Source organism: Nicotiana tabacum, chromosome 18 (assembly GCF_000715075.1).
Source record: "Nicotiana tabacum cultivar K326 chromosome 18, ASM71507v2, whole genome shotgun sequence".
Classification (NCBI taxonomy): Eukaryota; Viridiplantae; Streptophyta; class Magnoliopsida; order Solanales; family Solanaceae; genus Nicotiana; species Nicotiana tabacum.
Genome location: NC_134097.1, coordinates 45,579,698 through 45,592,155, shown reverse-complemented (window position 1 = coordinate 45,592,155; position 12,458 = coordinate 45,579,698). Strand labels below are relative to the sequence as shown.

The 12,458-nt window shown below is 35.2% G+C and overlaps 1 protein-coding gene across 1 annotated transcript; it reads left to right on the top strand.

Moving 5' to 3' along the window:
* The first annotated feature begins 643 nt into the window (after window positions 1–643).
* On the top strand, window positions 644–10,266 carry LOC107770947 (putative glucose-6-phosphate 1-epimerase). The gene is made up of 9 exons (XM_016590275.2): window positions 644–953; window positions 2,592–2,666; window positions 4,664–4,720; window positions 4,800–4,960; window positions 5,053–5,193; window positions 8,146–8,239; window positions 8,333–8,432; window positions 8,874–9,122; window positions 9,845–10,266. The coding sequence occupies exons 1-8, from the start codon at window positions 846–848 to the stop codon at window positions 9,086–9,088; spliced, it is 951 nt and encodes a 316-aa protein (XP_016445761.1). The 5' UTR covers window positions 644–845; the 3' UTR covers window positions 9,089–9,122; window positions 9,845–10,266.
* Window positions 10,267–12,458: the final 2,192 nt, after the last annotated feature.

The following is a 12,458-nucleotide window of genomic DNA, read 5'->3' as shown; positions in this document are numbered from 1 at the left end:
CCATCATTCTCACTCACAATCAACACGCATCCACCTCAACTACCACAACCGACCACCCCATCGCCATCAATAATCACAGCCGGTATTGCACATCATTATAACCTACCACCACCTATCCACCACCTTCCTCAGTCACGACTACTATCATCACCACCCATTATTAATTATCACCACTCACCACCACCATCCTCATCACAATTGCCACCATTACTAATCACTACTAGCATGAACCACCATCATCAACTAAAACTACCACCAACCACCGCCTCTAGTTGGCATTAACCCGTTAGCCATCACCACTAACAACTATTATATTTTTAAAAACTATATATTTTATTGATAGAATATTAGATTAGTTAGTATTTCATTTGAATTTTATTTTATTAATTTTCAAATAAAGATAAATTTTATATATTCAGATGTTAAAATTAAACAGTCTTAATTATTTTTATTCAAATTTTAATACACATCTTAATATATTGAAATATATATTGAGATTCGGTCTTAATCTTAAAAAAAAAAAAGGAGTCCTTAGACACCTTTGCTCAAAAAAGAAGATTCTCACCGTACCAGGGCCCCACCACCCTCAAAAAAGACACACCCCCTCCAAAGATAATAAAGTTAGAAGAGTGTGTGTGTTTGAGAGGTGGGGTTGTCTTAAACGGAAAGAAGAAAAAAAGAAATTTGGTATATAACAGTAGCAGAAACTGAAAAAGTTTTTGATGGAAATAGACTAGAATAATAAATAAATAAATAAACATAAGAAGAGAAAGAGAGAAAAAAGGTATATTGTATTTGATCCAGAACTAGAAGGGGTTGTGGAATTGGGTAAAGGCATTTAGGGGATGACGTCTTCTACTAGTAGTGAGAAACAGCCATTAGTGGAGTTAACGAAAGGCGTCAATGGCCTCGAAAAGGTCCTTCTCCGGGAGGTTCGCGGCAGTTCTGCCGAGGTACATCGCCTTTTTTTAAAATGTCATTTTCGTTTTTTAGTGGGTAATGTGTAGATTTTGCGAGAGATCTTTTCTTTTTCTTTCTGGGTCATTCTGAATTATCTTATGTTATTGGATTGTTACTTGTTTTTTGTGTAGATTTTGTGGGGAATTTTTGTTGTTATAAGGAATACATGTTTAATTTCTTGAATCTTAGTGGTTTTTGTGGGGTATCTTTGTTAACTTTTTATTGTCATTTTATTTTGGTTTGTTGAAGTTTAGGGGGTAATGTTTTGATATTTTGAGAGATTTTTTATTTTTTCTTGTTTCGTGTAATTGAGTTTCTGGGTTATTTTTAAAAAATTGTGATTTCTTGAAGTTTAGTGGTTTTATGTATAGAATTTCTTTTTGGTCTCTTGATGTTTAATGGGTAATATGTAGATTTTGTGGGAGATCTTTCCATTTTCTTTCTTCGTGTAATTTGGTTTCTGTGTTATTTTGGAAAAATTGTTATTTCTTGAATTTTACTGGTTTTATGTGTAATTGGGATTTTTTTTTTTTTAAGAAATACATGTTTTGATTTCTTGAATCTTAGTGGTTTTCGTGTAGATTTTGTGGGTATCTTTGTTAGTTTTTATTGGGTCCCTTTGTTTTTTGATTTGTGGAATGGTTTATCTTTAAATTTATGTGATGTTTTGGTATAGATAGATGGTTTTGTTTTTAAAGTATAGGGTTGGGAAGGGGGCCATTAGGGTGAGGATCTGAATCTGTGTAGCAATTCAGTAGAATGTCGATTGTCATTGTTTGAAATGCTAATATGGTTTATTTGGCATTGCTTTAGTTTTTGCTTGTGTTTGTTTGTGTATACACTGGAGAAACTCACGTATTGGGCTTGTTATGTTGAATTGGTTTGAGATGAACATAAAACCTTCAGTTTCTGAAAGTGCATGCATCGGTAGAAACCCTTAAAGAATGGATTACACTTAATATAATATCTCCTTTTCCGGCCAGTTGGAGTGGCTGCCGTTTTCAAGTAGTTGACTATTGCATTTGAGCTTTTGATGATTAAGCAGTGTGGCTTTATTGGAACTTGAAATGAAAATATTTTTTCGCAACATTGTTGGATGTACTTTCATATCAAAACCAAGAGGATTAAACCTCTCAAATCTCTAGGAGAGCGAAAGTGTAGTGAAGCAGATTGTGTACCCCAAGATATGCTCTGCACTTTCAGGTTTCATTGAGCAACAGCCTTGCTCCTGTGCGTATTCTTACGTTTGTAGTTATTATTGACTCGCATAAGTTTGTGAAGAGTAGTCAGGGAAGGTATATATATACTGTATACGTTAAGCTGGTGAATGGCGTTGCAAGATTTTGCCTGACTTTCCTCCATTTCTTATTACTGACTTGGTGTACAGAGACCTATGTCTTCTGTTTGAATGAATTCTCATTATCAGGTTTTCCTTCTGGGGGAATCTCAAGCTTGCTGTTTCTTTTTTTTTTGGGTGGAGGATTGGTTTTTTTCCTGTTTACAATATGCAAATTTTTGAAGTTTTCATAAAGAGTTCAATGTGTCATTATAATTTTTTCTGCACTCTTTTATATGCTTTTAGCATTTTAGTTTAGTTATCAACATCCCTTCTTAAGTGTCCTCCTTTGCAGGTGTATCTCTATGGCGGTCAGGTGACATCTTGGAAGAATGATCACGGAGAGGAATTGCTCTTCGTTAGTAGTAAGGTATTTTTCATGTTGTACCTTCTTGATGGAATATTCTGTCAAACAGCTATTACTAAAATGACTTTCTGTTAGTTTCCTATGTATTCTGATCAACCATATGTCTGATGATGTTCTAAGGCAAGGTTTTGGTTGGCGGAGGGAAAGCTAATTTCAAGAATTTCTGGAATATATTGTTACATAGAAATTTTTTCATCCTCTTCCCATTGAGTGAGTTGAAGAGTTTCCTCCCTTCGCTGACCACCTTTGACCTATAATTTGGGTGGACTATCCAACTCATGGTTCTATGAGTGCCAACTGCCAAAACATTTAGCTCTTGTGCTGGTTGAACATGCTGAAAAGATCAATTGCTACTGAGGCGGTGAGGCCTAAAACAATACTTAGTAGTTAGTTACCTGCAGCCTGCAGGAGTAAAAGGGTTTTCGAATCTGGAGATTGTCTTGCTTCTTCAACCTTAGTGGAAGCATTAACCAGTTTATTCTGTTTATACAAGTCCTTTCCCTCTGAATGGTTTGGGAGATTTTAAATAGGGCATGTACGTTACCAGATCGGGAACATAAACAGTTGTTTAATGTCTATTCGTTGGAAAAATCACTATATATATTGCTTCTATGTTACATGGAACCTCCAAAACCTCTTGCCATTCACCCGTGTCAATCCAATACAAAGGTGTGGTGTGGGATATGCATCAGGTTGTCAACTTACCTGGGGTGCAGAGGCTGAAACCATGACCAAGAAGTGTAGCTTGGTTGAATTTATTGTTTCGATTTCCTTAGTTACATTTCTCCCCGATTTGTTAAGTTTTGTGTATGTATCATATATATGCATGTATTTATGTATATAGATATGTACTTGTATACACACACACACAAAATAATCCTTCTCTCTTAAATCTTCAAGGCTGTAAGCTTAGGTAGTGATGAGATCTGTTCATACATGTGTGTGTATACACCCATACATACATAGATATGTGTCTGCAATGTGTATGTGTATTATTTATACATACGCACACACAATGATCCTTTTTAGTTATATCCTTAAGGTGGTAAGCTTTGGCAGTTGTGAGAGCTGTCCTTATGTTGGTAAACGTACAATGGATCGGATTAGCCCGTATTATCTGTAGTTTGTGACGCACTTATGTTTGGACCTAATAAATTTGAAGGTAAAGCAGTCAAGCCCTATCTAAGTAAAGTTACAGCCCTTTGGGGATTGAAAGTGGCACTCTATCGCAACAAGACAAGTTGATGGACCAAGTTTTGCCTGGGAGGAATTGTTTTCTTTTTGTGTAATGTATATATTTATCCACATAAAGTATCTTTATCATTCACATGAATGTATTAGAATTTGCTGCTACTGTATGAGATATCCTTACGAAATAAAAGAATTTATGTATAGTTGGGTTAGTCCAATGAATTTTCAGTTAAAAACTTTTATATTACACACTATACAGTTATTACTCATGTCTTAGCACCAGTACCTGCACTCCTGACTGTATTCCTGGATCTTATTATTTAGCTGATGACATCCGACTTCCATATCTACACCTATATTGGATACCTCCACCTGTCTTCAATAGATTGTGTTGCTGATAAATTTCTGATTATAGTGGACTTTGTTATGGACATTAAGTCAAGTCAAATTGTCTTGATTTTTGAATGAGATGGGGGTTGTGTGAAATTTGAATGCCTTCTTTTGTTTCGTTTGTATAACCCCTTTACTTGGGGTAGCATATCCTTGGTGCCCATTCTAGTACAAGTTTTCTATTTACCTAACTAAAAGAGGCAAAAGAAGACTTAAATCTTTGTTATGAAGCACAATCTGAACTTTCTTCTTGATTCCTTTAATACTGGCTATAGAACCATGTCCTGCCACAGACTTCACCTAGTAAACTGTCATGTAACACTTTAGTTGGGCATGAGCTTTTTTAATTGGTATAATTGGATGAATATGATGATATAGGTTTATAATTGTATTACTTTTAATCTACTACAACTTTGCAGGCCATTTTTAAGCCTCCGAAAGCAATTCGTGGTGGTATTCCTATATGTTTTCCACAGGTATTTGATTTTGAAGCATCTTCTTGACTTTGCTATTTGTTACTCATTTTGGTAACAAAATATGCTTCTCTTTGCAAAGTTTGCAAATCGTGGCTCTCTTGAACCGCATGGATTTGCCCGAAACAGGTTTTGGAGCATTGACAAAGATCCTCCTCCATTTCCAGCAGCTACTTCTTCAAGGGCTTTTGTTGACTTGATTCTGAAACCCTGTGAGGAGGACTTGAAGATCTGGCCTCACAGGCATGGATATATACTGTCAATATACATATTAGTCTTTTATTAGGCTTCTTTGTTACTTCTCTCTCCTTACATAGATCAATAATCATTTTTAGTTTTGAGTTCCGGCTGCGGGTAGCTTTAAGTCCCTGTGGAGATTTGATGTTGACGTCTCGAATTAGAAACACCAACACTGATGGAAAGCCTTTCTCATTTACATTTGCGTATCACACTTATTTCTCTGTTTCAGACATCAGGTATGTTTACCAATGTGGTTTATATTTTCTTCTTTGTTTTGCCTCCTAAGACTTGTTCCCTTTCAGATTCTGAAAAATTCACAAACTTAATTGCAGGTAAAATGACTGATATATTACCATGATAACTAGTGTTGTCTTTGTATTTCCATGAAAACTCGTGCTTGGCAATGAAAAAGTTACGCGGGAATAACTATGGGATTATTTTTACGAGGGAAAACATGATATGGGTAGATTTACTAAATTGAGGTATCTTTTTCTTTCACCTTCACTATGTTGGAGTTGCAAAGGGGACAGAACATCTGAGGAGTGATTGCGCGAAATGTCTTTTTGTAATAATTATTATCACTTGCACTAATTTTGGTTGACGTAGGTAAATGTGAATATTATATGTTAGGAGTAAATAAGGATTTTATATATAATATAGAGATGCATCAAGTCAGTGCAGGATTAACAAAAGGTTAGCCCCCATATATAACAGATTACTGTTGAAACGAGCTAATGGTTTCTATTGTTATTTTTTCAATATATTCATATGTCAAATTGCAGCGGAGAGCTAACTGAATTAAGCATCTATACTTAAACATATAACAGGTGTAGCTTTACCCTCAATTACACTTCATTGAGTGAGTCAAACTTGTTCCAGGCAGTTTCCCACATCATACAATCTCCAGAACTTCTCAATTAACAAAAATGACGTTGGAATGAATTAAGACCAAATCTTCCTCTCCTTGTTCTGTTATTTTGTTCTCTTCCCTAATGGACAAAAGCATATGTAGTACAATTTCTATCCTAGCATGATAGATGAGGTGAGTTAAAGTAGAAGCTTAGAGACAAACTTTGGAGGGTAGGTGCATAGAGACCGTACATGGCCATCAAGTCGTTGGAACTGTCAATGATTTACTTGCAATACAATCAATACTCAAAGAGGCTCCCTTATTTGTTGAAAGATTAGCATATTATATCACTAATTTGGTCAATTCAGAGGTTCTGCAGATCATCTCTTAAAATGCATGCCCCTCCCTATATCATCTTCTAGTGTTTCTAAAAGTGGAAAGTGCAAAAAAAAATTGACAAGATTACCGGGCTCTAACGGTGAAGCAAGAAGCTAAAAGCATGGTTCTTACAGATGAAGTGCAGAATTTTCAAAAGCTATAACAATTACCTAATGAACGATAGATCTTTTTTTGGTAGATCTGAATGAACGTGTGTGGATATAATGATGGCGACAGAGTACATGGGGGATATGGTACTAGGAATGGGGAAAGGATATTCAAAAGTTCGACTTAGCTTATGAGTTAATTTTAGCTAACACATTTTAAGAAGAGGTGGCACACTTGATAACATTTATTATTGGAGATAACCATAGACAAATGGACACTATCTTTGGCAGATATTTGCAGACTGGAAGAAGAGGATTTGCATACTAGAAGAAAAAAGAAAAAGTTATTGCTTAAAGAAGAAAAAAAGGAAGAATTAAAGAAACATAAGTAGTAGAAGAGGCATTACAAACTCGTGACAAAGAGAATATTGAAGTAAACATGCAGAGGAGTCTCAGTACTCAATAACATAATGTCCTTTTTCACACCTTCCTTTCTTTGTTTATTTTTACATCTTTGTTTTGAATAAAGTTTACGCTTTTGCCTTCTAAAGCGAGACTCAAAGAAGCAGTTGTTTCTTTTTGGCTTCCAATTCATGTCTTGGATTACATCACTTGGGCCTTGGGTATTGACTTTTAGCTACCTAAGCCTTAACCTTCTGTCAATGGTGAATCCTTGGTTCACAACCAAATCAATGCCATATAGGTTTTTCTTTGTACTTTACTAGCGCACACTTCTACATGCGCTTCACATCACTCAGGAAGCAATGATCCCTTGCTTTGTATCCCTCAATCAGTTTAAGCTATGGCTTTTATTGACACTGCTGCCTGTCTTTACACCTCAATTACTGGTTATGCGCCTCCTCCGAACGAAGTACAAGAAGCAGGCTAAGTTCCCTTCCTCTTATGGTGTAGTCCGTTCACTCTTCTGAAGCAGTGAAGTATCTAATATTCACCTTACACAAAAACATTTTGTAATGTGACATGTCTGAAGAAAAGCACTTTTTCAATTTGTAAATTGTCTAAAGGAATGTGTGTTAGCAAAGATCTCATAGATGCTTCTCACCAGACGCCATTATCAAAAAAGGAAATGTTTCTGACTAGACTTTTAGGTTTGTAGTACTTGATTCTTGATATCTGGTCCTCCTAGATAAGTGCAATGAAAGTTGTACTAATGCTCTTGTCAGGTTCGGGATGTAAAAAGGGAACCTCCTTAATTATTACTATATAATATGGTTTTAGCATCGGTTTTAGAATTTCATGTTCTGGTAAACTTTTGTAAGACCTAAATTTAGTTGCCTCTTTGTAAAGATTTATGTTTGGAATTCTCTATTTATGCATAGATCTTGTACAGAATATTTTTCCGACCATGCGAATTAATTTTACTTATCTTAAGGAGCAAGCATAGAGCTCAGGGAAAAAAAAGGAAGAAGCTTCACAGCTCTCCCCTTGCTCTTCTTTCTCTCAACTGCCATCTGGTCTCCCTTGCTATTACATAGCCTTTTTTTATTTTTTATTTTTTTAATCATTAAACATTAAGAATAAAGAACAGAAAATCTTAGGCTTGTTTCTTCATCCGCATCTTTTCCTCTTTAAGTTTTTATTTTTAAATTCAATTTATGATCTGAAAAGGGGAAGGGGGGATGTTCTGGTCGCTTTTACCTTTCAGGGAGGTCATAGGCATTTTTAAACTAGAGAAGAGGTCTATTGAGTTTTGTTAACCTGGGGAGGAGGTCTAAATAATGTTCCAAGTTTATAGTGACCTGCTAGTTAAAGGATAAAAACATTTCTAAGACTGTATTATCCCGGGGATGATCATCGAGCTCTTCACATCATTTCTCCTTTTCTTTTAACAGTGAAGTCCGTGTTGAGGGGCTAGAGACACTTGATTATCTTGAGAATAAGGAGAGATTCACAGAGCAAGGCGATGCAATTACCTTTGAGTCTGAAGTAAACATCTTATCATATAATGCTTTGACTATTTCCTTGCATTGCTTGGCACATATCATTTGTTTCTTATGATGTTTCGGCCTTGTTCTTTAGGTGGATAAAATATATCTCAGTACTCCCACAAAAATTGCGATCCTGGATCATGAAAAGAAACGAACCTTTGTGCTCCGTAAGGATGGGTTACCGGATGCAGGTAATTGACAATCTTCAGAGCTTTCCTGTGGACAATGAGTTTCATCTATGTAAAGAGTAAATTGGTTTACTGATTGCTGATTCTCCCAGGATCAGAACTAAATATATGCATATTTTCCTGGTTGCAATTAGGGAAAAGTCATTGTTTTGTGCTTCTTATGGGTTAGGAAACTCAATTATCTAGGAGTACATTTTCACCTATGTCAGTCTTCGTGAAAGAGTCATTATTTTGTGCTTCATATGGGTAAGAGCTTGATCTTCTCGGAACTCTTTTCCTCCCATGCCATTCTTTAGTATATCTTGACAAAATTGTTCAGGCATGTAGAAACTCAACATTTGTAGAACGTATGAAGTGGGGTATCCAGCATTTTAAACTGTTCACTGTAGTTCTTTGGCTTTCCGTAATGGAAAGTAACTTCTTTCTGTAACTTCTTCTTCCCAGTTGTGTGGAACCCTTGGGACAAGAAGGCAAAGGCCATGGCTGATTTTGGAGATGAAGAGTACAAGCACATGCTGTGTGTTGAGGCTGCGGCAGTGGAAAAACCTATCACTTTGAAACCTGGTGAAGAGTGGAGAGGAAGACAGGAACTTTCTGCTGTTCCATCAAGTTATTGCAGTGGCCAGCTTGACCCAAAGAGAGTTCTCCTTGGCAGCTGAGAAAAGTTTTTTTGCTGGTTTATATTGTGTACAGGTAAATTGCTGATTCAATATGCAGTCTCTAGTGTTCAGCAATTCAATAACTACTACGGGATCATCTGAAACTAATCACAAAAAACATATAAAAGCTGTTTAATAGCAAAAAGTATTGAAAGGGGAAATGGATTATGGACCTTCTTCTTTGGTTTGTGTTTGTGTGTGGAGGAGGGCTCGAAGAGGAACACGTTAGGTGTTACGTTAGATGAGTCATCAATGTAAAGCTTCTTTGGTGAGGAAACTAATAGTAAAGAGCAGCACACCTGTATCAGACATCATATTAGTTGATGAGTGATGTGTTCTAAACAGAGAGCTCTTCTGCTGATCTGTTTATGAACTGCGGTCACTAGCTTCCCATTCACTTTTATCATAGTTGTTCATATTGTTATCAAGTTGACAATAATTGAGAGATCACAGCATCATTACCAATTTGTCTGCTATCTTCCAGTTCAAGAGTGGGGAATGGATGCTTTCTCGAAAAAAAAAGGGGGGGGGGATGGGTCTTTCAGCTAAGAAAAACAGTTTCAAAGCGTATCTTGTTTGTCTGTACTTGAAAGGAAAAAAGGGTGGGGAATCGAGGGTTTTCACATATACATTTATTTGTTGTAATAGGAAAATAATTGTTTTCTTTTCCCTCTTTATCGTTGTCTGGTTATAGTAGTTGTGTTTTTCCCCCTACTTTTCCAGTCTGTGAGGTTTATTACATCTTTGCTTCTGCAGGTGCTTTGTTGCAATTTATGGTTGGAGTGCAACAGCGACCTCTGTCCAAGACCCTTTACTCTCTCCTTTTTACATTTTCCTATACCTTGGGTTGGAAGGTGAACTTCTCGAGTAGCCAAGTTGTTGAATAATACTTTGTTTACTGGTCAAATATTTTGGTTCCATTTCGGTTTAAGGAAGACGCATGGTCTAAGACAGTCAACAGGATTATAACTGTTCTCATAAACAAGTATGCTGTGATTCTTCTGCCACACTAGTATACTGTGGGTCAAAATGCCTTTTTTTTTGGGCACTTTAAGGCTCCTTAGAAGTTCTGAAAAATCCATAAAAATGTATATATAGAACATACAACTGGATTTTATGTTTCTCCTATATTTCTTGACTTAAGCCTACTTTACTTGATCTTGATTGTACTTTACCAATGGCTTGGGACCAAGTACTGTGACAGCAGGATCAGTACTACTTAGTGGTGAGAGCTTGCATATCCTCAATGCGTAGCATGTTTGTCAAGTAATCCATTATCAACTTTTTAACCCTGAAATGCAAGTGACTGTCTGAAGTGCATGCATCTTACGTTTTATCCATGTGGTTGCAGCTGTTTAGGTTAAGATTGTGACTTCCTTTCTTCTTCTCGCCTTTCCCGTTAACGATTGCCCCATCTTTTTCATTTTGGTTGTCCAAATTATGTGACGGTATAATTTGAACTTTATGAGACTCACTTTTATCTTTCTGATTTAATTCTGTTTTTTTTTATAACCGATAAATCTCTTAGAGTCACTAGCTCATGGTTTAAAACTTGATGAACAATAGGCCCGTCCCTCTATCATTTTTCACTTAAATACTAGGCTTTGGTCATACAGGGTTCGTTTAACTTTATTCTTAATCGGTCATTGCATGGGCGGATCTATGTAGATGGTTGGCAACAAATATTAAACAACTACGTAACTTTTTCTTAATAATTGTACTAAGTTATAGTACGACTAATAAAATGAGACAACAGAAAGTATTAGATAGGACTTTTCTCCCATGCGGCAACTCAAAAATTCTACCGTCTATTTTACTTAGAAGTCAGTGTTGTGTGTGAACAAAGTCCCACGTGAAAAGTAGAAAGAAAAAGAATTTTACTTATAAAGAGTTGAATACTTTTGATAGTGTGAGATTTTATGGGAAAATCGTGTGGATTTGACCTAAAGCGAACAATATCACGTATTTTTAAACCGTTTTAGCCCAACAGTCAGAACATAGGTGGCAGCTAATCACGTGAAGCTAGGGCATGCTCGAAAGCAAATCTGCATTAGCATACTCTCAAATTGGATCCTTTAATTTGACTTGGCGTGCAAATAATATATGCAACATTAATATTAGTAACTGAATAAAATCAATGACAACAAATCCAGTGTAATTCTATAAGTGGGGTCTGGAGAGGATAGTGTGTATCTTACCCCTACCTTGTAAAGGTAAAAAGGATATTTTCGATAGACCTAGTAATTGAAGAAAACTGAGATTTAAATTCAACAATAGATAATAATAGCACTTTTTATGGAAGAACGAATGGTACATTTGGTTTCTAATAATTCTTTGTTAGGAAATTTTTATTTTTCATTCCTATATACAAACTTTATTTCCCTAAATATTCTTGTTTAGTAAATTACCCTATCTACACAAGTTTTGTTTACAAAATATATACATTCCACCTTAAAAGGCTCCCAATCCATTATTAGTGCCTTCAATTAAGAAATTTAGTTATACCTATTTCCTTTTTTCTCTCATCTCTCCCTCTTCTCTCCTGATTGAACTTATATTTAGGGATTTAGAGAATCTAATCCCTTAGATCTCTGAGTACCGTCACTGCAGAGCTGGATCTTTAATTCAGAAAGAGGGAATGAATATCGTTTTGCTTTTGGATTTGATGCTGGAATAAAAGTGGAAACCTCTCTACTTTCTGATAAATAGACTTTCAAATGCTTTTGTCTTTTTCCGTGAGAGTATTTTTCTCCAATCTCAAACTGATTTTTTAGATCACATAAAGGTAAATTGCAAAATTAGCAAACTGAAAAAGGAACATATAAGAGAGGTGAATTAAGCCAATAATTTCAAATGTTGAATTTTTTCCCCCAAACCCAAAAAAAAAAAAAAGTGTATGTAATACAGTAGAACTTGGGACGGATTTTAACAAAATCTAAAGGAGAACTTCTACTGAATCTAAACTTTATTGCATATTTATATTCAAACTAAACACATAAAATCTTTATCTCTAAGAAAAATATATGGTATATCAACATACAAATTTAAAACTTATTTACAACTTTCATACATTATTTCTATCCAGTTATATACAAACACAATATCATATCACTTAAATACAATTTTATACAATATATATTTTGTATATTTTGTATCTGATTTATACATAGTAGAAACAAATTTTATACAACTAATTATATATTATACAACTTATCTACAATTTATCTATAACTTTCATACATTATTTCTACGTAGTTATATATATACAACTACAATATCATACCACTTCAATAAGTTTTATACAATTTTATACAATATGTCTTTTGTATATTTTGTATCTGATTTATACATAAGAAAAACAAATTTCATA